Source organism: Linepithema humile, chromosome 6 (assembly GCF_040581485.1).
Source record: "Linepithema humile isolate Giens D197 chromosome 6, Lhum_UNIL_v1.0, whole genome shotgun sequence".
Lineage (NCBI taxonomy): Eukaryota > Metazoa > Arthropoda > Insecta > Hymenoptera > Formicidae > Linepithema > Linepithema humile.
In genome coordinates, this window is record NC_090133.1 from 24,804,398 (window position 1) to 24,831,484 (window position 27,087).

Here is a 27,087-nt window from a genome sequence, read left to right on the forward strand (position 1 = left end):
TAGCGTAATGGGCTGTTGATTTAAGGACGCAATTAAGCAAAGTGGAGGGCCCCGTAGGAGTTAAGTGTTTCCAGTAAGTGTTCCGGGTGTTTTCGCGCGTACGCTAATTATCTTCCTCTCGCGGCCCGCGTTTCTTTTTTTTTTCTTTTCACCGCGTCGACGGCCGATCGATTCTGGAAGCGAGCGTTTTGCGAACGCGTTTCTATAGCAGTATCTCAGCATGACGGGCAGCTTCCCCGTGGGCTATATATTTTTCCACCCGAGAGCGACACGCGCGAGTTTCCCACCCTGGTTATACTCACTTTGCCGTTGGCGGTGTCGAGGAAGCGGACATCGGGCTTTCCTATTATTACGCTCGTGCGGCAGAGAAGGGTGAAAGTACGGGTCAGCGACGAAGAGAGAGAATGCTAAATGGCCAACGGGTAACCGAAAAGACGGATAAGAAACGGCGAGGTTAGAGCGAGGTCGCAAATGGGGATTGCGGGACGTGTGAAGCCTTTTTTCCGGATATACATAGATATGTGGAGGCAGCAACACGTCGCTCGTTGTATGCTGCAAATACCGGCCGCCCTTGCACGATTAATCACTGCCATCCGCGCGGTCCGGCACGGCAAAAGGTACGCGAAAGCCGCGTAGGGAGGAAGCTGGGTCGTGGAGAAAAGCAAAAAAACGGAGAGAAGAAAGAGAAGGGAGGCAGGCAGGCTTGAGTGTGTTTCGATTTCTGTATCGCGCTGTCGCTTCGAGCGAGAAATGCTTCATTGTCGGTCGGGCGGGACTCGGGCGTATTTTCGATCGAACCGATATACCGCGGGCATTTGTCGGTTCCGCGACAAAAAACGAGATAGAAACTAGTTTTCGTCCGAGTTGACTCTTTTCAAATCGCCCTACGATGACGACTGACCTTTGGCAATTGTAAATCGGTATGTTCGAGCCGTTTTATCGAATAGCTTAACTTATGACCTTAAAGATTCAAGGTACGAGGCGAACGATGATGCGAGTGACACGAAATTTACGCCGCTAAAGCGGAAAATAAAGTTTCCCGTTCGTCGTCGTGTAACGATAACGGTGAGAGAAAGAGGGAGCGAGATAAGGAAAACGACGGACTGTAAAAGCGTGACGAAACAATTTTCGGAATGAGACGCGGGACGATAAATCGCCGCTGCGGCGCGCAGAAGACCATAGCGAGGAAACGGTCTCTCGAGCATTTGTTATTCCAGCATCGTGCGCGCAGTATGTCTATAAAGCTGCGTACATAGGGCTGAAACGCCACTTTCAAAACTGTTGTCGTCACGACTTCCGCTACCGTAACGTTAGAAATTTGCACGCGCGCTGACGCATTCAATATCTCTCCTTTTTGCATAAGAACTGCAGTTCTCGAGCACATAGTGTTGAGGAATCGTTCGTTGCACTTTTTACAGGTATGACGTATCGCGCGATAAGAAATTCCCTACGCTCGATAAATCACTTTTAAATCGAACTAAAGATATTTTATTACCGCGCGCACATTTCAAGAGAAGAAAATAGTCAATTTTATCAGGATAATAAATTTTTTTACATATCTTTCACTGCCTCTCAAATAAATCTTGATAATTTATTGATTCTAAAATCATTAATATCATTTATATCATTTGTATTACTTGCTGCCAATTGCGTGATATAGTTACATAAATTATAAAATCTGTTTTAAGAAAGATTTATTTGTACTTTATCACGTACTATAAACAAGAAAAATTCTTATTTAAAGATTTTTATAATGAATATTTCTATCTAATACGCGTTACACTTAGTAATTAACTGGGGAAAAAAGAAATCAGGAAACCGTCGACAGACCTGTCCGTTTCCAAGAATTTCATATCACTGTTCGCGTATGTATACGCTGTTAACGTTTTTTCTAAAACAAAGTGCAGAAATAATACGTATGTTATCCTCTTTTCCTATGTGAGCGAGATCGGTTGCGAATAAAGACGCATGACGGACGTGCGTTCAATATTTATTCTCGCAGAACCACGTACCGTTTAAACCGCATATTTTTAATCCAACCGGAAAACTCTCGAGTGAACTCCGCAAACAGCATTTTTTTCCGTTGCCGCACGCCGCGTTTATCAATTCTCCATAAACAGGAAAGTTTCTCGCAGGCATCCCTGTGGCACTCGAGAAAGTTTGGCGAAAGATTTTCGCGACTGTGATACAATCTCTTTCGCGCCGCGCCATTCGGCGTCGAGGGCGGACAAAACGGCTGAAATCCAAGCATTCGTAAAATACATCGTGCGAGAAAGGGAGAAAAAAAAGAGAACGAGGGAAAAAAAACAAAAAAACAAAAGCGGACCAGGCTTCGATGGTCGCCGAAGTGTACGTGGCGCGTCATCCAATATTTCTGGCGGGTGCGATGTGCGTTGCGGTTTTTTACATATCTCCCTCTTTCCAACCGACTCTATTCCCGATATCTCTCGGTGGACCGTGCGGCGAAACGCATAACTTTCATCCTCCGGTTCGTAGGTAACGCATACATTTCGGCCCCGGGAACCAACAACAGCGACATATAGCACCGAGACACTCGCGACCAGGGACGGTTTTAAATAGATCAAATCGCGATGCTCGTCTTTTGTAAAGAAAGCGGAAAATTGCATTCTCACTCTGATAATTACATACATATATGCATATATGAGTATATTTTTAATTACGATACAATTTATTCTTCTTGAATTTGTTAAAAATACACGAATGATCGAGAGTCTCGCGTGTTTAGTTAAAAGTGTAAAATGTAAAAAAAAAAAAAAAAAAAAAAAAGCAAGTGCTCTAACGACGTATATATAAACATTGCTTGTATACTGCGTGTTTGTAGCTTGTAATAATTTTCCCGGGTTTTTCAAGCTCGGGCTAGCGCCGTGTCCGCCCGCGCGCAGTGCCAGCCCTGTGTTTCGTACGTGTGCGCGCCCGAGGTAAAGAACGATATATAGAAAGAAGAAATAACTCCACGCGATAATTCAGGGGTCTCAACCCTCCGCCTAGCGCCTCGGTGCTTCCTGTCCTCGTGAGAGTAATGCCGCCGGGCCGGGGCTCGGGCCGAAAAAAGCGTCCTGTTTTCTCCCTTGCCTTTTCGTTCCTCCTTTTTCTCCTCGCTCGCGCTATCCTATTAAAGTGCGATCTTGCGAATCTCGACTCGCGATGCGGCTTTCGGCCGGTCGGCTCGGTCGTGCTATGTCGTTGCTGTGTGCCGTCATCATGAATGAGGATGGAAAGCTGTTTTATACGGTCGTAAGGAGGGTGGCGATACGGATAAACGACGCAGCGGTAACGAATGATGTCTTCGTGATATTTCAACCGTCTTCTCCCTTCTCCTCTTTTGCACTCTTCCGCCTCCCCGCTTACGCGCCCTTCTTTCGCGGCGCTTCCGGGGTCAAGATTCACGGGACGAGGGAGCAAAACCGGAGACGAGGAGGCGAGAAAAGAAAAGCGACAAAGGAAAAGGCAGCGCAGTAGAGCGCGCAGAGGGGAAAGATAAATTGCGGGCGTAGATGTACCGCCATAAAGAGCGTGCTGACCGGTCCATGACGCTCCTGCGGCGATTTCATGTTTAAGCAGCAAATCGCGCATCGGAGATTCATGAATGCGCGGCGCCAAGTGCCGTTTGATATCCGCACTAGTGAAGACGAATAATATTCTTACTTCACCGTTCAGAATCTAAATTTGTATGGAAACGCAGATCATTTTTCAACATGCTTTCATTGACTGATTTTCACTCCTAACGCAAGTGAGAGAAAATATTACCTTTCCTAACTTTTATATTGTTACCACCAAATCTTGGCGCAATCGATGCGAGTCTCTAAACAACCCGAAACTTTCGTATCTGTACAGTTACTCGGGAAATTCTTGCACACGTAAATCCGAACAGAACTATCCGCTCTAATCTAAAGCCTTACATAGCGAACTTGAGAATCCCATCGCGCACAAGATATCCGACGAAAGTTTGACTGCATCTAAGAATAATCACGCGCCAATTAATTTCGAAGTACATTTTAGACGTTTGCACTTCATTAAACGCGTAATCGCTCGATTAATGAGATATACGAGATACCGCAGCGTGAATTGCGGCTAAGTTTCGCGGAAGTAATTGAGCTGTTAATCCCGAAAGTGGCGTAAATCAAGTTCAAAAGCACAACAGATCAAGATGCAACAGAGTTGCAAATTAATGATATACTTATTTTAATGAAATTGTCGACATTTATCTTACAGATGTCAAGAATGGCTCAGTTTACATTACGCTAATATCGTTATCTTTACACCAACTCGATTTAATGCTGACTTTATTTTTAATTTTAGTAAAGTTTCTATGGCGAATATTATTATGCAACGGTAGAGCTACGCGAAATTGAAATTGCTTCGAAGAAATGAAATTTCTCAACAAACTTTCATAGTCTTAGAAGATACAGAAATCTTGCAAACATCCGAAAGCTTAATCGCGTCTGAAACAATGACAATAAGCAATTAATGTAACTGGAGTGCAATTTCGTCAAATTAACGCGCAGCTTTAACCGTTGCTGTTCGGCATAATACGTTCAATTGATCGAAGAATGAAATATACTTGAAAGATGAAGCGCGTAATGACCCGATCCGTATTATTGTGTGCTGAAATATCTGCTCATTTCTAACTACAATTGCCGGAGTAGCACAAAGCGGAGCAATACGGCGATTCAATAGTGTATGATTCATGTGCAGTGGCATCTTATTTATTTTACCATAACTTTCAACGCTATCTTACATATTATCTACGCCGAAACAAATCATAGCTTCTTGTAATTGCATTATCATAAAGAGATATTCTAGAACTTTTATCTAGAAAATTTTCGGAGACATGATAAATAAATTCTTTTGTTTACATCAATACGGACATCAACGCATCTTTGATTCTTGAATGAAATTATGTCACTTGACCTACAACCTTTGGCATCTAGTATGGCATATATTATGTCGATTTGGTTGGGTTCGTGCATAAATAGAACTCTAGTGTTTTCGAAATGTGGCCCTGAGCGAGCGATCAGAATACGTCGTTACGCAGTTCGTGGCGCCTGCGGGCAACGCAATCCGCTCTGCAAGCACCGCGAAGATCAACTCTGGAGTACAGGGAACAACATACGTACGTGTATATTTTCGGCGTATCGCATCGAAGTTCGATGTTGAACAACGCGAATATGGGTGGACTATACTTTTTTTACGCACGACTGTAGGACAATAACAAAAAAACTAGAATATTTTTGAAAAGAAAATATATTACACAATATCCACAGCATTACGTTTTTTGTGTAAATATATATAAACTACACGAATAAAAAAAAAAAAAAAACCGTATATGTATTATATGTACTGTTGACAGAAATCGTTTCTGAATTTTAAAATTAATTTTTAATAAGACAAAACGACAAACCGCGTGATATCTAACTTTAATTTGTATTTTACGCATGAAACTACCCGAGAAAAAAATGGTATAATTGGTCAGATGTAAATATATACAATTAGTTATAAAAAGATCTGAATTTTATATGATCATATAAAATTACATATATTATTAGATCTTTTCATAACTAATTATATATATGTACATCTGACCATATTACACCATTTTCTCTCGGATAAGATTAGCCAAGATAGATCCGAGAATCGGAATGTCTAACGAATGTGTGCCGTATCGGCAGGGGAGCGGCGGTTATGCAGTATCAAGGATTCTGCACCAGCGTGTGGCGCACGCCGACAATGGCCCTAATGCCAGCCGAGTGATGACACGTAACAAACCGCATTCAACAAAAACTTTCGGCCGACCGACAAATTGAATCTGAAGGGCTTCGGAATCGCCGGCTGCCGTCCTCCCGCGTGATGGAGGTGTGGAATAAGATCACGCGCGGATTCAGAACCGTGTGCGTGCTCCGTGGGGTGCGAGCCGCCCGTGACGGCGCGGAACGCGTTCGGGAGGCGAGCGTTAGGAGAAGACGAGAAAACGGGATCGCGGCTACGGTGGGAGCAGGATAACCCACGCGGGACGGCGGAAGGAACGAAGGAGCGTGGAGGCTAAGCGGAGGGGGTAGCGAGATCGTGGGGATGCGCTCTGGTGGGGAAGAAAGGGCGGTCGACGCAAGCGCGACTCGCGACAGAACGGCTTCGCGCGGCGACGCTCAGTCTCGTCCGTCGCAATCCAGTGCAGATATACGTGCAATTACCCTGTCAACAGTGCTTAAAATCCTCGTTCGTGCTCGTGCCGCGCTCGTTGGCACGCGGTGATCGATAACGTTCGCCGACGAGCCGCCGTCGATCGCGACACATTCCGCGCTGCGATTGCCGGAAAGAAAAGAAAAAGAAAAAAAACGGGGAAGCAAACCGTAGAGCGATAGGAAAGTTCGAAGCACGCGGCGCGCGGAGATAAGTTCAACGACGACGGTGATTTGACCGTTCTCTCCGTCGCGAAGGGGCGAAGGGGCGAAGGGACCGCAAGTGTAAAGTTTGTCAAGTTAGGACAGCGAGTCCGGTGCACTATCGCTCCGGTAGCGCGCGGTGAGTGTTAAGACATTGGTTTGTACCGCCACCGGTTTAGTTCGCGGATGTGGAACAACTGTTCGTTCTAGTGACTGCAATCGTCGAGGAAAAAAAGTGTTTCGTAACAGAGGCAGATGTGGTGGCGTGCAGTTCCGCATAGTTTTTCTTACGTGACCTAACCGCAGAGATTATTGCGCGAGTGGTGTCAGTGCGCTTTTGAACTGCATCCGGCGGTGACCGCCGAAGAACCGACGTTCCGAGAACTAAGCTTGGACACTATCGAGATGAAGACTCACCACCTGTGGCTAGAAGCGGCCGTGGCTCTCTTTATGATAACAGGTAAACGATCGCATGTATCGGAATGAGAATCGCTCGGATGTTGAGAGAACTGGAAACGTGGGTCTCGCGTGTATGCGTATATTGCGCGTGGTCGTCATGCGACGAATACATTATCCCGAAATGTTTGTTTTATCTCTTTAAATAGATGTTAATCTTTTCAAAATAAATGTTGGATAGGATTCTGATCAAAATTGTTTTTTCGCAGAATCATGAAAACAACTTACGATAAATTCCGATATCGTTCTCTCGGCTTTCGTAAATATCGCAAATATTTTTCTAACAGCGCGATAACAGATACTCTTTGAAAGCGATTGAACATATATATGCGTATTTATCAATTGTGCGTAACCGGTTTTACGACTGACTTATTTTCATAAAAATAAGAGAGCTTTCTTCATTTTGAAGTCGTTTCTATGAAACGAACAGCACATTTTATTCTAATTTTATCAGAATAACGAATATAAAATACATATTAAAAATTGCTACAAATTCTAGACTATTGCTATAAATTTTCTTAGAATTGATGACCGGTAAACGTAATGTTGTGTACTTTCTTTAATGAGAAGATTAGCCCAAAAATTCGTCGAAAAAATATAACGAAATTTATATCATCTTAATATCTATTGTAACAATGAGTGCATGATAAATATCTGTCTCTCACTCGGGGCGGCAATTCGCCAAGACACCGCGGGTGCTTCGCGCTTTCAAGCGAGGAGACTCAGCTGGGTAAGCGGAAAACAGGGTGACGATTAATGTGTGTGTAAAGCGCGGAAAAGTCCTTCCTAAAGCAACTCTCCCGCTGGTTATTTCTCGTTGCGTTTCGGCGCTCGTGCCGCACGACGCCGCACCACCACACCGCGTCGTACCACACCGTGGACAAAAGAGTGGTGAGATAATATCTGCGATGGGATAACAACGACGGACGTCTCGCCCGTATTCCGAGAATAATACGCGTTTCTTGTTTTGACGACAGCTTGCGTTCTTGTTGACATTCAACCAGTAAATAGGCGAATATCAAGTTACGATATTTATTTCTATCATGTTATGTTTAAGTTTATAGATACTCGATTTTTTATTCTCGCAGTTTGATAAAATCGTATTTGATCTTTTATAATGTTAATTGTTTAAATAATTGGAATTATGTTTAACAACGCTACGACTAATAATGTTATTTTCTTAAGATATATTTTGATCGTTTTTTTCGCACATTATTGACAAAATTTAGGAAGAGATTTTTGTGGCACGTTAAATCGGTTTTTTTGTAGTTTTTCGATAAACAATATAGAAATTTTGTTGCAATTACGATATATTGCTCATACTTCCATGTAACAATCATTGCACATAACTGGCATGAAATAACGATGGCGCAAATTGGTAGCGTCAAGTTTGGACAGATAGCTTTTTTTTAAGTTTTCCATTAGTCTAGAACGCACAATTCTGCACGCTTATATAGTTATTTAAGAGTAAAAGATGTTAATGCGTTGCTTTATTTTCTGCTTCTGCACTGTGTCGTACTTGCGTCTGTAGTGCATTTTACATATGAAATTGTTTTAATTACCACGGTGTCATGTCTTTCTAAAGAAAAGTTGGAACGTTTATTACTGGAATGCGCAACTATGCATACACAGTTATCTTACTTTTTTAGGATTATTCTTCTCTCAAACAAGTATATTTTGCATTCATAATGGCAAAGAAACAAAATGCTAATCCCTACATTTTTTACACATTTTACATTTATTTACTTGAAGAGAAAAGAAAATTTTTACTTGAGAGACAAAGAGGAATTAATATTGCTAGTAGAAAGATAAAAATGGGAAATTAAATTATTTCTACACTTTATGCCATTTTTCGTTCACATCCAGGAAAATATAAATTGGCAAATATGCGCCGCCACTACTATTCGAATAATTCAGACGTTTTTGTTGGCACGCGCTAAAGAAAAGTACAAGTTCCCGCCGTAGAGAGCTATTTAATCGATAGCTCAATTTCAAGCGTTTAATTAAGGGTCTGCATCGTGCTTAATTCGACGTCTCTATCGTCGCGCCGCGGACGATTTCTAGACGCTATCGGTGGCAGCTCGTTTCCCTTTGCGTGGAAATTCAAATGCGCGGAGAAGGACGATCCCTGCACCCTCCACGGCAGTCCCTTTTCCCGCGCCACTCGTAGTAGCTTGATTACAGTCGCGAAACTCCATTGTCACTCTCGTGCAAACTCATTTGATTTCTCCCGACGCTTTTTCGACGATTGCTGTGTTTGCCGGGAGGAAGGCGAGAACGGCGGGGTCGAAATGGGAAACAGAAGAATGAATGTTTAGAGGAAGTAGGGAATCAACGAATTTGCTGCTTTTAGAATAACAAAAGAATCTAATTTTTTTGGTTTCAGATTAATACATCAATTTAATAAATTCATTCTTCTTCACTAGTAATTAATTAATATAAAAATTGAGAAGCAATTTCTATATACGCGCGATATTCTATTAATTTAATCATAATTATAAATAAACCTCATGATTTCAAAGTAGTATAACAGATATATATATATATATTTCATTAAATTTTAATTTAAAATCATGAATGTAAAAAAGAGAGGAAAGTAAAATATATTACTTTCTATTATTGATCTAATTTCGATAAATGGCGTCTGCATTTTGTATGCGAAGAGAGATAATTTCTTTTATGAATATTGAAATAATTGCATATTTTATAATTTTATCTGTAATATTAGCAGGACGATTGGAACGAAAATAATCAATATGCCTCTGTTACTATTGCCAAGATGAAATAATAATTTTTATATAAAAAATTGAAACTTTTACATATAAATGTACATATAGCAAAAATAAGAAAAGAGATTCTAACGTTTTCTGGCCTAGAGACTACTCCATATGAATCGTAGTCCATGAGACTTTTTTTGATAATTATTATTTTATTTTATCCTATTTGTGGTGCATATAATACAGACGTTATGTCATATTTACAGCATACATGTTAAATAAAGCAATTTGTTTAAATTTACGATGGGAGTGGGAGTAATTCTCGGCTTGCGCAATTAGTGAGTTAAAAAACTACCCGTGAAAACGGAGAGAATTCGTAAACTGGAGCCGCGCGCGCTCAACAAAGGATCGCCAACATTTAATGTGAGAGAATTACGCTTGTACTCGTTCCGCGCGAATTTATTTACACGCCTAGCTGTCGTGAACGCATTAGCCGCCCGAATCGAGAACTACGTGTATAGAGTTTAATTACAATTTTGATGAGGGCGACGTTAAGCCAGGAATATCACGAGCAAGTGCTTCGCATAGATGCGCGCATACGCAGCAGGCTGATCTACTGAAGCACAGTTATGGCATTAGGCGGTTGACGTTCTCAGTAAGGCAGGTGGCTTAATTAATTTCAGGCCAGAAACGGGTTAGTGAGTTTTTATTTTACGATCGGAATTACCGCCTAAATGAACAGCGTGCTGCTAGGGCGATTTGGAGCGTATGAGCGAGTTTCGGTTCTTACCTTCGAGAACTTTGCGGAGTTACTTAGGCTCACTCGCGCATCGAGCGCGCCTCAGGAGCTGTCTTTAGTACCGACGTTGTTTGAAGTCAGTCGACGCGTGTATTGGAAGCGAAACCGCTGTCATGAGTAGTTGCAATTGAGAGACTGCGTTGGCGGAATGGGCTACGAGCGACCAAGAATGTTATTCGCGGCGACGATTCAAAGTTTAGCATTGGAAAAGGCAAGTTAGATGCAACTTTGGTTGCAATCGCGAATGTTTCAAAGAGTCGAGGATGTAATTTAATTTTTTAATTACACAGTAGCAGAGTTATATTGAAATATTTCCGTAGAGTATAATATGAAATTTCAAATAGCATTGTGCGGATGTAAGATAAAACGATTTTAATGTATAATGAAACTTTTTATTCTTGCTACGCTAAGTTATCTATTACCGCCCGAATATATATATATATACGGTCCTAATAATCTAAAAGACATTCTTGCTGCGTGTACGTCATGATATCATTGTTATTACACTGGCTAATATCAATCTTAATTAATTCCCTTCTGTAGTAGTAGTTAGTATTTTGTCCAATTACGCAAGTATAATGAATGAAACCACTCACCAGTCGTTGTACCTTAGCTAAGCACGCCTTGAGCTGTACCTGGAGAAATTAATACATAATTTAGTCATGAATTATCATATTTTGATTAAAGCGTAATTATTTACAATAAATTGTGTGAAAATGATTATTTAAAACTATTAATAAATATTAAATAGATGTTTTGATAAATAATTTAATGAATATTTAATAAATAATTTCAGTTATGAATATATGTATTATCACAATGATGTATATGTTTAAATAAACAAATTGTTGTATTTACCAGCTAGGGTTTTGTAAGTTTATTTCATCCGCTGCAGATTCCATCTCATCGAAAAATCCACTCCATCGAAGGATCGATAAACTACAATTTTGCATTTACTGACACTACACTAGATGAAGACTTATCTGCATACTTTACTTTCGGAACGACGCGAAAATCACAGCGACTTACTTCGCGTATACACAAAACGCGATACATAAAACGCGGTACACGAAACGCGGTACACGAAACGCGGTACACGAAACGTAAACATAACATATAATATATATATAAAAAACACGCTTTATTTCGTAACGCGCGACTACACAAATAATTGTAAACGATATTATAACCTTGCACATTCGACGATTGATACGACATTGTACGGATTCAGAGCAAGTGAGACAAACGACAATTGGCGACAAGACGACAAGAAAGGTTTCTCTTTGTACGGATATCTGCAACACAATAACAACTACATATTATTTCAAATCCGACAAGCTAATGAAAAGTACATTGTTTTAATTATCTTGAACGAATAATTTATTTTCATGCTATATTAGAATTTATACTTACTGTCATTATAACCTATTTGAATCTAGTCGCCAAACGATCGACGAAACGTTGATCGTGAATATCCGCGGTAAATAATACACTTCATCGCTCGTTACTTTAATCTGCACTTCCGACAAAAAATCGCAATTATTATGCATTTTCGCTGCAAGATTACAATAGATAAAATATGCAATTAAACTGTTCACGTATGTATCCGTTCCGTCGCCATGTTAAATAGGAAGTAATAGAATAAGAAGAGTCATCTATCGGCTACTGGACATTCTATCTTATCGACCGTCATTTGTACGTCTTTTCCGGTTGAAAATTTGCTCGGGGCAAGACGTAAGTTGTTTAATTGCATATTTTATCTGTAATAATCTTGCAATAAAATGCATAACGATTGCGAATTTTTATCGGGAGTGTCGATTAGAGTGACAGGCGATTGTTTAAACGTATTATTTCCGCTGCAAGTGTTTGCGTAACGGTGATTCGACTGTCTGGCGGTTGGATTCTTAAATGAGTTATAACTCAAATAAAGATTTTGACGCCATAAATACGATAAGCCCTATATTTGTTTAAGATGATCGATGTACTTCTTATCAGTTGGAATTGGATAAAATGGTAGTTGTTATTGTGTTGTAGATATTTATTGATATATACTCATATTTCTGATATGAGAGAGAGAGAGAGAGAGAAACGATTCCAATGTAACCGCCAAGGCAATCGTTGTCTATTTCACTCGCTTCAAATTCGTGTGCAACATCGAATTAATCGTCGAATGTGTAAAGTTATGATATCGGTTATAATTATATACATCGCCGCGTTGCGATATAAAATGTGTTTTATATTATCTCGCGTTACGTTTCGTGTTCCGCGGCAAATTCGCGACTTAAATTTATGATTTTCGTGTTGCTTCGAAAGTAAAGTGTGCAGATAGATTTTTGTTAGTGCAGTGTGTAGTGTAGTGTAGTGTGTAGTGTAGTGTAGTGTAGTGTAGTGCGCGTAAAATACGAATTTTCAGTTCGTCGATTTTTTGATGGAGTTGATGCGGAGAAGCTAACATAAGATTCTGCATGGATGGAATAAACGCTCTAGCTGGTACAATTTACTTGTTTATTATTTAAATACATAATTGTGATAATACACATATACCATTGCAATAATTTATTAAATACAAATATTTAATAAATAAATATTTTAAATCTTCATAAATTAAAAGAATAATAGAATTTTTAAGATTGAAAAAATATTAAGATGTTTATTGAAGTTTATTAAACATCTATTGAAAATTTAGTAAAAATTTTTAATTTATTATAATTATTTTAATCACACAAGATAAGTAATAAATAGTAATCAACATATGTAAAATGTATGATATTTAATGACTAAAATATATGTATATTTCTCCAGGTAAAACTGAAGACTGAATACTTAGCTAGAGTACGACGGTCTGTGAGTAAATTTATTCAATATATTTGCATAATTACACAAAATTATTAGTATTCTTTGCATAATTTTGACCATAAATTTGTATCTTGATTTGTGTGTGGTTTTTTAAGTTTTCAAGACTAATTCTTTTTGTAAGATAATTAGAAAAAGCTTTTTTGTGCAAGTTTATTTTTTATTTTGAAAATAATTCAAAACAAAGAAATAATAGGATATTTTTGTTTTTTCACAGAATTACTATATTATACTGTGCTTTTATATTCTTACACATTATTATGATATTATTCTATGTTGCTACATTTATGGTCAACAAATATTAATATACATGTATATTTATAATTGCAATGTACTTACTATGTCATTGAATAATTGCAATATTATGGATTCGCTATTATCTCTTGAGGAACTTCATAATAGTGTTCTTACTGGAAAGTTAGAAGGGACTTGGGGATATTAATCTTAATCATTCTAACTATGATATCTAGTACCTACATTAATTTGGTTTGTGGTATGTCAATTGTAATCAATGTATAGAAGATTTTATTATTCGTTAAACTTTCTATATTTTTAATTGAGTTTATTCTGGAAAAAATACAGAATAAGCGCGTGGCTGTTAACCAAATAGTTAAAAAAATGTGAGTTTTCTCCAATTAATGTTTTTTCGCTGTCGGAAAGCCGTTATAGCAATATAAAGTCCTAATAATACAAATAGTGCTCCATCCTGCGTGTCACACGATGATAACATCGTTGCTGTCAGACTCGCTAATATTAATCTTAATCATTGGCTTCTGTGGCAGTAACTGCCGTGTCCGGTGATTATCCACATTAGCTTGGTTTGTCATGTACCATTTGTATTTGGCGAACGCCGTACTTGCGTAAATTAGCGCGTTACGTTAATTCCACGTAAATTTCTCTTTGGAATAGATATATTTAAAACATTGAATGTAAAATTTACATTCAATGTAAATAAACGTATACTGCGAATTGTAATATCAAAGCCCTTTTGTTGATCGTATGTTTTATTGCATTTTTAAAAGTTCAATCAAACCGATTGTGATATAACTGTGATATACTCTCTTTTCTATTATTTTTATTTCTATCTTCTTTATGTGCGCTTCATTGTACAAGGTTTAAACATATCTGTCAAAAGAATATTTATGCTGAAAATGCTACGCTTCATAAATGCTTTCTAAAAGATAAAAGCTTTGTTATTCGTACATATAAAAATGTTTTAAGTTGATGCAAGCTGTAACAATAAAATCATACTTAGTGATGAAAAGAAACATGCAGAGATTTGTATTTATAACTGACGTTTGCAATTTCTTGACTTTGTGTACCAAAGTGTAACGATTTAAAAAAATGATATGTAGTTACGACAGTAACTTTAAAAGTGATTAAGAGTTAAAAATTATTGTGTATTTCATACATAATTGTATTAATTATTTAAAAAATGTTTACATTTCTAATTATGTTGGTTAGATGATTGAAAAATATTGATAAAATTCTTGAAACATTTTTTTGTCTCTACTTCTATACATTGTTGCCACGCAAATTAATACTATAAAAGGAAAAGAACGTCACCGATGCTTTTTGCGACTATATTATAAGCTGCACATTTTTCCATCAGCCCGAAACTTTCGGAATGCTATTAATTCTTTTTTTCTAACCGAGTACCGTAATGAACTTTATAATCCCCTGTGCTCGAATAAGGACGCGTATAAACTTTGTTTTAAATACCTCGCTTACACAAAAAGAATCCCAAGGTTACTTTATCATCAAAACTCGAGTCGGCTTACCGGTTAAGTACATTGCGGCGTGGCGTTTCATTTTTCGGGAGACGGCTTGGTAATAAAACGATTACTATCTCCAACGAATCCGTTCTTCATGATTGCGGTTATCGATTTTTCTCGATTGTATACACCACGTTCTCGTAACAGAAAACATGAAAAATCTCTTCACTGAAATAGATACATGTACGCAAAACGGTTTAACAGTATCTTGTACACTAAAATAATTTTATACGATTTATTCTCATATGGAAACTGATCATTTGTTTATTTTTCATTTATTATGGATTATTATTTTTGCGGCCACATTGTTTACATGACATCTTTTCGTGGAATAATTCATTTTGACCGACAATGAAAATTTGTAAATTAAAGCTGCCTTAACACGCGAGATTATCTTTTCATCAAAGATATACAAAGCTCACACGAGTTCAAAACGGCATAGGTCAAGCGTTTTAATTGAAACACGTTCGCCGATATCGGGGTACAGTTTACACGGAAATCGCCGCTTCCCCGAAAACCGATCCTCGTTCTATCCTTTCCGGAAACTGCAGCGCAGTCCGGTGCTTCCGAGAGACTTCCGCGATATCCGTACAATGTCAATCTTTGATCGTAAAAGTATAAGTTATCTCGTTAAACTCTGGAGAATATTCTCCAATAACTAGAAAACTCCTCTTTGAAACTCGTAGAGTCGAGGACTGCCTTCCACTCAAGATTAAGGGCGGCGGCTTTTTGTAACCGGGCGAGCGTTCGTTCCACCTGGCGATCCAGTTGAAAGGAATGCTCGCACGCACCTACACATCTCGAAAAGAAGGGACACCGGAAAAGGTGTCGCTGGCTTTTGAGTGGACGATGCGACCGTCGACCGGAACTTTGGGAGGGCTGTAATTTCACCTTACATTAGCCGAGGAAGGTTCTCGCGAGATATAGTGAATGCGTCTTATGATTCGCGGTCTTTCTTACGCGCCGACTACCGAGAAATAAGAAAAAACCAAGAGGGCTTTGAATGAACCTTGTGCTTTTCTCTCGCGCTCGTATTTTTATCGTGGCGCAGTCTCGTTGTACGTCTCGTGCGCGCGTTTTGTACCGCTACGACGATAACGTCGACAATGCGGTTATTTCTAAAAAGATGCGCCAAATACAAGCTAGATTTTAGGCAGTAAGAAGAGTTGTAAGTCGTGATTTTTAATTACGGTTAAATATAAAATAATTCTCATAGATGCTTAATCAAAAATATATAATACATGTTTATTGCAAAAAATAGCTTAAATTAAGATTGTCCAACCGTGGATTTTTATGCTATAATTTATACAAATGTCATTGGACTTTTGTTGCGTGTACTTTTTGCTTCTGGATGCACAAAATAATTATAAATGCAAAAAGAAAATAGATCTTAAAGCATATATTAAAATTTGCTAATTGTAAAAGTAATTACAATATTACATTCCTCGTTTATTATTCAGAAAAGGTTAAGGCAAAATTATTTTTGTGATCTGTAAAAAAGAATTATCCGCGAAATTTTCTAAATCACATTTGAGTTTATTGCGAGTCTTGAAAATTAGTTATTTTACAATGTACCTCGAGTCCTAGATTCGTCTTTGCACAGTTTCACTAGTCTGTAAGAAAGAACTATTGCAGACAAATACAGACAAAGACGACGTGCACACGGAAACAAAGGGTTTGTCAATTTTCCTCTTTATTCCTGAGGGAGAGGCCTCGACGTGTAGGAAAGAAGGTAGCGGGGGGGGGGGGGGGGGAGAAAGGAGGTTGGCGGAAAAGAAACACGGAACTGTAGCGCAATGAGTCTTTGGAGACTCGTGCCAGGTAAACGTCTTGGATCTGTCGAAGCTTCGAAGCGAAAAGAGACACTCGGTGGGAAGAATCGAGGTTTTATATAGGTACATGGCAATTTATCTCTCTAACGGCCGGTTGACAAGAATTCTCGTTATCGTGAACAAACGGTTTCGATGAGAGCCTATCGAAAACTGTAGAATGGACAGTTGGAAGGTCTTAACTTGAACAATATTTTTCTTGCAATAGACGTGTATTATATACTTTTTATTAGATATTTATAAGAGTATGCTATTTGGTGTTTAATATTTATACTTTGTCATATTTTTGAGAATATCTGTGCAGCATAATTGCTGATGATGATTACAATTGGCATATGATCAATTTTACAGTTTTTTTAATCTGAATATATTTTTAATATCATTGAATATTTCTTCAGAAACTTTAAATTTTATACTGCTCTTACTTTAATATATTTTTTTTTTTTTTATGTAATTGAGCTTGATTGTAATTGATGACGGAGTTTATATTACATACTTAAACATAGGAAACACTTAATAAGAGCAAGCAACAACAAACAATAAGTATCGCGTAACACTTGTGGTTACATTATGACTTTAATGCCAAGATGAGTAAAGATTAACACAACTTACGAACTCGGATCGCACTCGCAGACGTAATGGTGTTGGCTAGTAGCCGAAGTTACCGTTGCTAACCCCACCAAGTACAGAAACCTCATTTACAATTCAGTAAGCTTTGTAATATTCGTATACGGCATAATGGATTCAGCTCGAAGTAGTTGCGCTATCGTTACTAAGAGCGTGTCACGCACACGCCTATTAAACTAACACAGTGCTATTTATAATTTATACCGGCATAAAATAAATGGCAAATGGAGGCACGATAAACGCCTAATACCTTCACGTGATGATTTTTTAAATATTTATGCAATTCCATTTTATTTACAACTAATATATTTTTAGTCGTGGTATTGTAAGTTCAAGACACACAAATTTCATCATAATCGGTCGCGTCGCCAACTTTTCGCGCATGAGCAAAAAGTTTTTTCCGCCTAAGACAACTTCTCAAACTTTTAAATGACTTCGCGGTTCTTCTCGTTTCACGTTAAATTACCCATGATTTCAGAGATGTTTGCGCGCATAAATTTTCTTGGTTGCATTGGCTTGGCAAACCGCGCGCGCGTGTACGTAGTTTAGAATGGTAACGATTTTCACATTATGGATCCCAAGAGAGTAACAAATTAATGATAAGAATAACACACAGCCCCTTTCTATGAGTAGCAGTTCAAGAAATTATATTTTTCATCACTCTTTACGAACAAGTTGTTATCTGTTTTATGAGAAATGAGAGATGATTGGTGCAAATATTTTTAGTAGATAATGCAGCGGAAGTTTGTACTTAAAGATTGAAAACTTTAAACTATCTTAATAAATTTCCTGTCCAAGTAGAAGGTCACAATATAATATTTGTAGAAAAATATTATTTCTGCACAATTACAAAAACTACTAAAATGTTTCGTTTTTGTTTTGTTTCCATATATCTAAGTTTAAAGAATAAAATCACTTTTACAAATTGTACACGTTAAATGTTATATCGAAAGCTATCGAGAATAAACTTTTTATTTGCTTTTGACTGTTTTTGTGCATTTAAACCGCAAGATTTTTTTTCAAAAATCTTTTTTATCTCCGATAGAACAGTGAGTAACAACTGTGAGATGTAGCTTTGATATCTATCTTTGAATATCGGCAGGCAAAAATAGTAGACATACTAACAAATAGTAAAATGCTCTTCAATTAATTGTAGTTTTTACTTTGAACTACTTTTTTTTTAATTGACAGCGTTTTTGTATGAAAGAAAGTAGATTTTTCCAATCTTTGTATATTATTTTAAAACATTTAATACGTGTTATTTACATGTGCTATTTTAAAACGTCAAATTTTGATTTAATTTTCAAGATACTTAAATTGCAAATGAGAAGTTATATTAGAGAATTATAATTATAATATAGTCTCGCGTTTAAACAAAATGTTCATGTGGCCGAGGTATTTAAGGTTTTCTGTGAGCGTGTCGGGCGAAACGCACGTTGAGTGCGCGCAAGTGGAACCAAGAGGATTGTAAAGAGACGAGCGCGAGACGTACGAAAAAGAAAGATTCCGCGTGTAATTTTAGCGACGTACGTAAATGTAAAGAGATGGCATACGCCGAGGGTGAAGATGGTTTAATAATACACACGAACCGTCCAACTGGCGCGAATGCGATAATAAACGGTGCGACGTGTACGAGTGTGCACGCTGATACGACGCGTCTTTGCGAGGTGGATTTATGTGATTATTATCGTAGCATTCGTTGCGAAGGAAATAAGAAAAGAATGCAGACGTCGGCACAACGAATACGAGCGCAGTTCCTTCCTGCATCTACGGCGCGTACGAAATTCTGACAAAAACATACAATCATAGCCAGAGTTATGTGATAAATTTGTCATTTTATGTATTTGCGAACTCATTTTTCAAAAAGCAAGCAAACGAAATAAATACATTTAGTAATATGTTTGATAAAAGCTGCAATATTAGGTATCAGATATATTTAATTCTGAAGAGCAGTTTTGTGGTTTTATCATATTGGAGAGAAAACTTGTTTAATGTTTGCAGCCACTAATTTAACCTTGCTTGCATGAATCGTGATATTTCTGCATTACGATATCCATCGATTTCTAGCAAGTACTTGCAGAACATACATTTCTATCTGTCTGAAGCAGCGCGATGTTCGACCGCGTGCGCGGATATTGCTGCGATGCAACGCGTGTACCGCGTCGTACGTTACGGCTTCCATTTGCGTATGTGTGCGTGACCTATAAAAATATTCCGCGAGACTTCACCCGAGTGCTTTATTGCCCTATCGCGGACCGTCCTAAGAATACAATAAAACGGACGTTGCGCACCACAAAATTATTCAAAACTCGCAGTGATAAGAGTAACGCCGCGAAATAACATGTATCTGCTCAGTTTTTTCTAACGTTGGGAGAATTCGTGACATTGTTCATGTTCAAATGTTATGCCGCGATGCCTTCAATTTTCTACAATTGCATAATTCTAGAAGGAACGGAGAATGTAAGAGACTCGTGCATATGAAACATAAGAAAATCTGAACTGAAAGAGAAGAAACTAACTTTGTCACGCGACGCGTGTTGTTCTAAGCTGAAATAACAAATATATCTCTCATATAGCTCTTAGAAGCACTTGTAAACGAGGAGATTATTAATTTAGGATCTAGTCACGGTATCAAAATATGTTTTGCATTAAATATTCAAACGTTACGAAAAAAATTGACAAAAAATCTATCAAATTATTACTGAAGATAATTACCGCATTTAATTTAGAACAAAAAAAATTAACACAGTAGCAAACAATATGTTGTACGTGTGGTTATGTAAACTAATTTTAAACTATAGCGGGACTCTCATTTCCCTTGTAAGACTCTTTGTTTGTCCGGGATACTTTTGGGGAATACCGGTCGCAGTGCGCGCATGTAGTTCTCTCGTTAGGAAACGAGTCAACGTTGTTGAGCGTCGTTGAATTTCAAGGCAATGCCGAAGGGATTCTGGCGCGGAGTATGCGGCGAGGCGAGCGCGGATTTCTTTTTTGCTGCGGAATAACTGGGAGAGAGAAACGTCGTGGTTGCTGCGGCAAAGCACGCAACCTCGACCCTAACGTTATCAAAATTCCAACTGTCTCGCCTCGCTCTCCCACCCATCCTCCGTTCTCTCACATTCTCCCTTCCTCTCTAGTACCTGCTGATGCTCTTACTACGAAACGCCCCTATGAGCGAGAAGCATTTCCCACGGCACTCTACGTGGCGAACAGAAAGGCCGGGCGAGGAAGAGACTTCGTGCATAATTCGGCAAGAAATCCCACGAGATGGAGGAAACCGTTCGAGTAGCGCGAGGTTTTCTTACCGTGTACGCGCCTTAATTAATCCCCTTTCAATTAGACGCCACGCCCTTCTTCACGCTGTGACAAAGTCCCAAGGCGTGGAAGCTAATACCTGCACCTGCAGTTAACACCTTCCCAAGGCATGTAGATTCGAACAGCTATGTCTGATTACCGGTCCTCTTTTGCTTGCAACAGCGAATTGTGTTTGTTTGACTAAAGTTAGCGTGGTTCAAAGCCCGATATTATATATGAGCGAGAGCATAATTTAATTATATAATTAAATAATAGGATTATATAATAATTGCATAACAAATCAATACAGAAACATCACAAAATATGTGAAGAAAACGTATTTGCGTTTGTGTGTGACATATTAAAAATTATTTTTGATCATAAAATTATTTTTCACTTTTTAATTTGTTCTTTATAATTGTCGATGCTGATTTGATTGCATCATAGTCCGCGCTAATAACCTAATGAATTCATAAAGTTTGAGAAAGCCGATGATTTTGACTTGTATATCCATGTCATCATGCATAAATGTTTTCGGCATAAGTACTGCGTATCAGGTGTTGTTAAGCTTACTATGTCACGTTTCAATTATGGATTCTTGTGGAGTTAGCTGTGGTTTAACGAAAACTTTATGGAAAGCAATTATTAGTCTTAACTTCTCAATTTTCGACATTGATTTTCTTGGCAATTAAACATATAACAAAATTTGTGTTAGACTTAAATGAGCTTGTAATTAAAAAACAAGGCTGATGCATTGATAAACTTTCATTTTATAAAATATTTGACCTATTTGTAGTTTTTTTTTAAACTATCAGCATTTGAACAATTATAATTTTTTTTTAGTTTGGATTGAAGAACGCTTCAACCGATATTGAATATTCTATATATTTGTCTATAATGAATTTGCACTCTTTGCATGTTTGACAATTCTCTACATTTCACATATCGGCATCCATCAATTAGTGTAAACGCACAAATATTTATTCAAATATTACGGTTTAACAGTCGTGAAATCAATTTGATTAATATTTGCTCGTGAATTTGTTACTGTGGCGCAACAAGCATGATAATTTTAACAAATTTAATGAAATTGAAATTCGCATTTTTAATTATTTTTTAAACGGCTCGTCCGTTAAAATTAATGAAAAACTGTCGAGAAGTTATTAAAAAATTTCTACTTGAAAATAGCTTTTCAAAAAATTGGTTAGGTGAAAAACGTTACTTCTGTGAAATATTTCGAAATTTTTTACATCTTATAAGTTTTCTTGCAAAGTATATTATGAAAAATGCTCGAATTTATATGTCGAGTTTTTATAAGAAAATTGCACTCTTGTCAATAATCAATGAGTTATATTCTGGAAATGTTTAATGAAACGTGACTTACAAGTATCGATAAATTAGCAACAGTTACCGTTATCTTATAAAATTCTGTTAATAAGTTCCGGATCGCATTCGTGCGTTACAAACTCCTTCGTCGATACTTGGTAGCGAGAAGAACGGCAGAAACGGCTAGTCCCTGGGGGTGTCTGCAATATAGAGAAATGGAATCCAAGCGAATATTCACCGAGGTAGAAATAACTACACATGACTTGACAATTACGGGAATAAACCACGATATTTGCAAACGTTATTACATATATATTCTTTATACACATTTTATGGACACGTATAAAGCTTGTGTATTGCTATAATATTGAAAATTTATAAACTGTTACAAGTTCTGATTAATGAAAAACTGTCGAGAAGTTATTAAAAAATTTCTACTTGAAAATAGCTTTTCAAAAAATTGGTTAGATGAAAAGCGTTGCTCTATTTCTGTGAAATATTTCGAAATTTTTTACATCTTATAAGTTCTCTTGCAATTTTTTTATCTTTAATTTTATAGTTTCTGATAAATAAGAAAATAATTCTGATCATCAAAGTAAGAAAAAAGCAATCAGGACAAAGAGATTGAGATTGCCAAGTTCACGCCGCGTCTCAATTTATTTAGCGATAATTCCTTTATTATTTTTTCGTCAGTTATTATGAATTGATAGTTTTACATGAGTTGTTAAAGATGTTCTGCTGTTTAAATACTAAAATTATTAATTCCAAAATTTAAGCTTTTTATAAAAAATAAAATTAGAATTTTCAATAATTTATAAATTTTCATGAAATGATACACTAGTTTTATACCAATTTTTTCTGCATTGATAAAAATCGTGCAACAATATTTTTATTTACTATATATATTATTTAACTTTTTGATTGCTAGATTACAGAAATTATGTAGGAATTACGCATTAATTACTTATATGTAAATATAAAAATGCTCATCTATTTTTATTTTATATTATAAAGCATAGACTTGAAGTGCAACATTCGGAAAAATTATAGTTGTAGCAATCTTTTGCAATCAGATTGGAATTAATATTAAAGGCGAATGCTGTTTAATCTATGATAACACGAGAGAATGAATAAATGTATCTTTAGGGTATTTTGGCTTCTCTCGCACACGAAGGGTGGATTTCAAGTAATTATCTATCCCTACGGCGTCGTGATGGTAAAGTCCGCATATTCCCACGTGTAATTACCAGCTCTTTACGGATCTAGACGGCGCTTCGCACGTATACGCCATGTTTTCTTTAACACTAATGCTGTCTGTAGGTCTATTTACTATAAAGGATCACGTTGAATGTTTGCCCACGTAATCTCTTATAGGATGATCGCTATCCATTTGAGCCCTAGCGCCGAAATTCAATGCTATCTAATTGCTCACTTCTGGTTGCATTCGTCGACTTAATTGCTCTACCGGGAGATCTTTGAGACGTCGAGTTCGCGGAGTGTCAGTGGTGGTTGAATGCAGAAAATTTGGGTAGTTAGAAACAAACTGTATAATGTACGCAGCCACTACATGCTGCTTCGAGACTGGTATTTCGATCGCTCCCAGTTGAGAACGCGAACTCGCGGCTGGAAATTTCGTTGGTGAAGGGCAATTGGACACGGTTGTGCAAGGGAGAACGAACTACCAGTCCAAATTGGAATCAAATCCGCTTTTACTCCGCTATCTTTGCGTGAAATAAAATTCACTGATCTGTATGGATTGCGTGGAGAATTTCATTATTATCTTTGATGCAACATTAATATGCATCTTATTTCTAGTTAATTCTCTTAAAGCGTATTGTGGCAATAAAATATAACTTTTTAATTAACTTTTTAATTGCTTCGTATTTTTACTTGCTGTTGCGTTCTAGTCGTTCTTTTATCGGTAATAAAGAATAATAAAAAAAGGGAATGCAAGATGAAGCAGATGTCTTAACCAGTGAATCAGTTCTCAGATATTTCTTTGACGCTTAAATACGAATACCGAGATAATTTAATTTTTCTCTCAGCTTTATTCAACTTATTTTAGTTTATGTTTATGGTAGAACAGACGGGCGCGTTGTATGCAATTGCGATACGTGAGGCCAAAGCACTTCGCTTACTTTTAGCGGACGCGATATCCGCAAAGCGACTCTCTCATCGACCGCTCTTTAATAGCTCGCAGATATGTATTCCACGTGCGCGTTGCCAGTGAGATGCGCAATAATTAAATGGACTTTAGCGCATTCTCGAAGTAATTAAGACTACAAGAAGATATTTCATGCGAGTCGCGGAAGCATTTTGAGAGTATCGATTCTTTGACGGTTCACGCGACATCAAGGTAATAAAATTAACTCAGGCTCTCCTCGACGCGATTAACTACCAATTAATTTTAACGCAACACCTGCATCTATTTGAGCAATTATTTTACGTAATGGGCGCGCTTCCTTCTTTATGCGCGGTAATAGCGCTTCCGAGTGAAGCACGGAGGCAATTAAATCCGGTTAACAAACTAACAATTAAACAGTATTCTACATTCACATGTACGTGTAGGCAGTGAATGCCATTTTGGCTACTGTTTGTTATTCCAGAACATATAATGAGACTCGTGCGCGATGCTTTACACGTCCTCGATCTGGAATATAAATTTGTTTTCCAGATGTTTCTTGTGTCCAACATAGTTATACAGGACGCGGAGGTATATTGTAAACGGGAAATGTTGATTCGCGCGCGCTTTTTATTTACGACATATATATTTGTTGTATGTTTTATGTGAGTGAAAAAAACTGATGCGTTACATTATATCTGTAAAAATTTATATTACAAAACTGAATTACACAATGAATCTTTACAGTTAAATAATACGAAACAATGCAATTTACACGTGACAAGATTGAAAACATTGAATTTGATGATTGAAATATTTAATTATAATTTTATAATAAGTTAATTAACGATTTTCTGTACTTGCATACTCAAATCTAGCCGTTTAAGATTCTTCTGCCGGCGTAGTTCTTCAATAAATCCACACACGTTGGAGAAACGCTTCCTACTGTGCATCCAGCTGGTATCAATTACGCAACGTATTATTGGGGACATGGTCTACGATCCGTTTGGCCAAGAGCGTTTCACGGCCGAGATCCAACAGATGCGACGGCATCAAAGCTCGCCGTGCTCCCGCGGTCTGGCGCGCAGCATCCGACCGCAGAATAATTCAGATCCTGTCAAAAAAATGCGACAGATTTAAAGTAGCATGAGAGCCGCCACTGTTTCGCCGGACACAGCAGCTATTAATGTATCTAGCGGCCAGCGAATATAGCTAATTGCGTATATTTTGGATTAAATATTTTCATATCGTAGACCGTGTCTTCAATAATCCGCAATAATTAGCACTAGACGTTGAATGAAAGGTGAAAAATGTTTTTTCCCGCGCGTATGGATCTACATAAATACTAATGCGTAAGTACATATGTACAAAATATTGTAAAATATGTAACATTTTTTCGCATTTCTGAATATTCAAATCCGTTCTTTATACGAAAAATATGTGAACATATTTGACGCACATATATACACTTATATTTACTTGTCAAAACTTTATGTCTTTAGGATGTAGCGCAAAGTATCAGAAAACGAAAGAATTGAGACAGATGATGTATGGCTTGAGTTTTGCGTTTCTCTTTTGAGCTGCCGCTGTAAAATATTAGCGGGTGACACGCGATAACAGATGCGAATTCATCCTTTCGGTCTTACGTGTCTATCGCGAGGTCGAGCGAAAGGGCGTATTAAAAGAAACGGCTGCGGCAGCTGCATGAAATCGATTGTAGGAGGGATTGTGTCGGACGCTCGATCGTCTTGGGAATAATTCATACGTCCCTTGTGAAATTTTTGAAGGAAACGTTACGTGCCCCCCCCGGTCTCAGCCGTCTCACCCTCTTCACAGACGAGTAATTGATTTTCCTTGCTGCCTTAACACCCGCGATTCAACGCGAACTTTTTACACTTTGCCACAGCTTTTGGCATCGATCCGGACACGCTTCGCAAGTCAGACAGTTTCCCGCTTAAAGTAGCAGCAATATTCGTTCGACTTCATCTAAGAGAAGAAAGAAGGAGAAAGCATTTATAGCCATGCTAAAGCAAACCTTTTAAGACCGGGCGGTAAAGAAATATATGTAGATTAGAATTTATACGTTAAATAGAAGGAGAGAGAGAGAGAGAGAGAGAGAGAGAGAGAGAAAAAACAGGAAACTGGAAATTTAAAGTGCTTGCAATAAATTTATTTCAAATATTTACGGTCTAACATAAATGGCTTACAAATTTTTAGAATTTATAATACCGTAATTATATATTTAGCATAAAATTCACATTCAATCGTCAAAATTTCACAATTTTTATACAATTTAGATTTTTCTCAATTATTCAAAATTTGTAAAGATTACCAACAAATATGTGGAAATGATTTAGCTTATACTTGAATTATAAAAGGAAAAGATGTTAATTAAAGAATATTAATTTACGTAATGAGTAAATGCATAAAGAGTATAACTTTGAAAGAACGCTAGGATGCAGGAAAATAGATAAATTGAGAAAAAGAGAAAAAAATATAGTCGGCGAGGATGACGGGAAAAAATAATTTAAAAAAAATGAAAGGGTAGAGACGTCGCGACTTTGCTCATCCGTGAACTGTGCCACTCTGGGTGGATATCCAGACTTGTGGATATCCTCGTGAGTGGAGCCACGCAGCGTTTGTCCGCCTGACGAGGGCGGATGATAAAGTATGCAAATACGCGCGAGAGGGCGGGAGGCATGAGAAAGAGAGAAAGGAACGAACGGAGAACGTGAGTTGAGATTACGGATATGACAACGGCACAGGAGGGGTGGAAAGGCGAAAGCTGGGAAATAGCGAGTAGTGTAAATCCAATTTGCGCGACATTGGGGGTTACATCGTTTCATTCATTAGCCCTTATTAGGCTACATTATGCAAAAATGAGTCAA

At 37.7% G+C, this 27,087-nt stretch overlaps 1 protein-coding gene and 1 long non-coding RNA gene across 3 annotated transcripts in view; one reads left to right on the plus strand and one right to left on the minus strand.

The window, feature by feature from the left end:
- LOC105677095 (uncharacterized) overlaps nt 1–12,393 on the minus strand; it is a 90,558-nt gene extending 78,165 nt beyond the window's left edge. The window contains exons 1-3 of one of the 2 annotated variants that reach the window (XR_001101504.2): nt 11,787–12,393; nt 11,232–11,668; nt 10,970–11,008 (exon numbers count right to left, since the gene is read on the minus strand). This is a non-coding gene — a long non-coding RNA (uncharacterized lncRNA). Of the gene's footprint in view, nt 1–10,969; nt 11,669–11,786 lie in introns of both variants that reach the window. The other variant, XR_010890824.1, reaches the window with a different exon arrangement.
- LOC105677094 (platelet endothelial cell adhesion molecule-like) overlaps nt 5,943–27,087 on the plus strand; it is a 132,173-nt gene continuing 111,028 nt past the window's right edge. Inside the window, exon 1 of the mRNA XM_012375470.2 lies at nt 5,943–6,861. Within this exon, the coding sequence (XP_012230893.1) occupies nt 6,807–6,861 (55 nt within the window). The 5' untranslated portion in view covers nt 5,943–6,806. The remainder of the gene's footprint in view (nt 6,862–27,087) is intronic.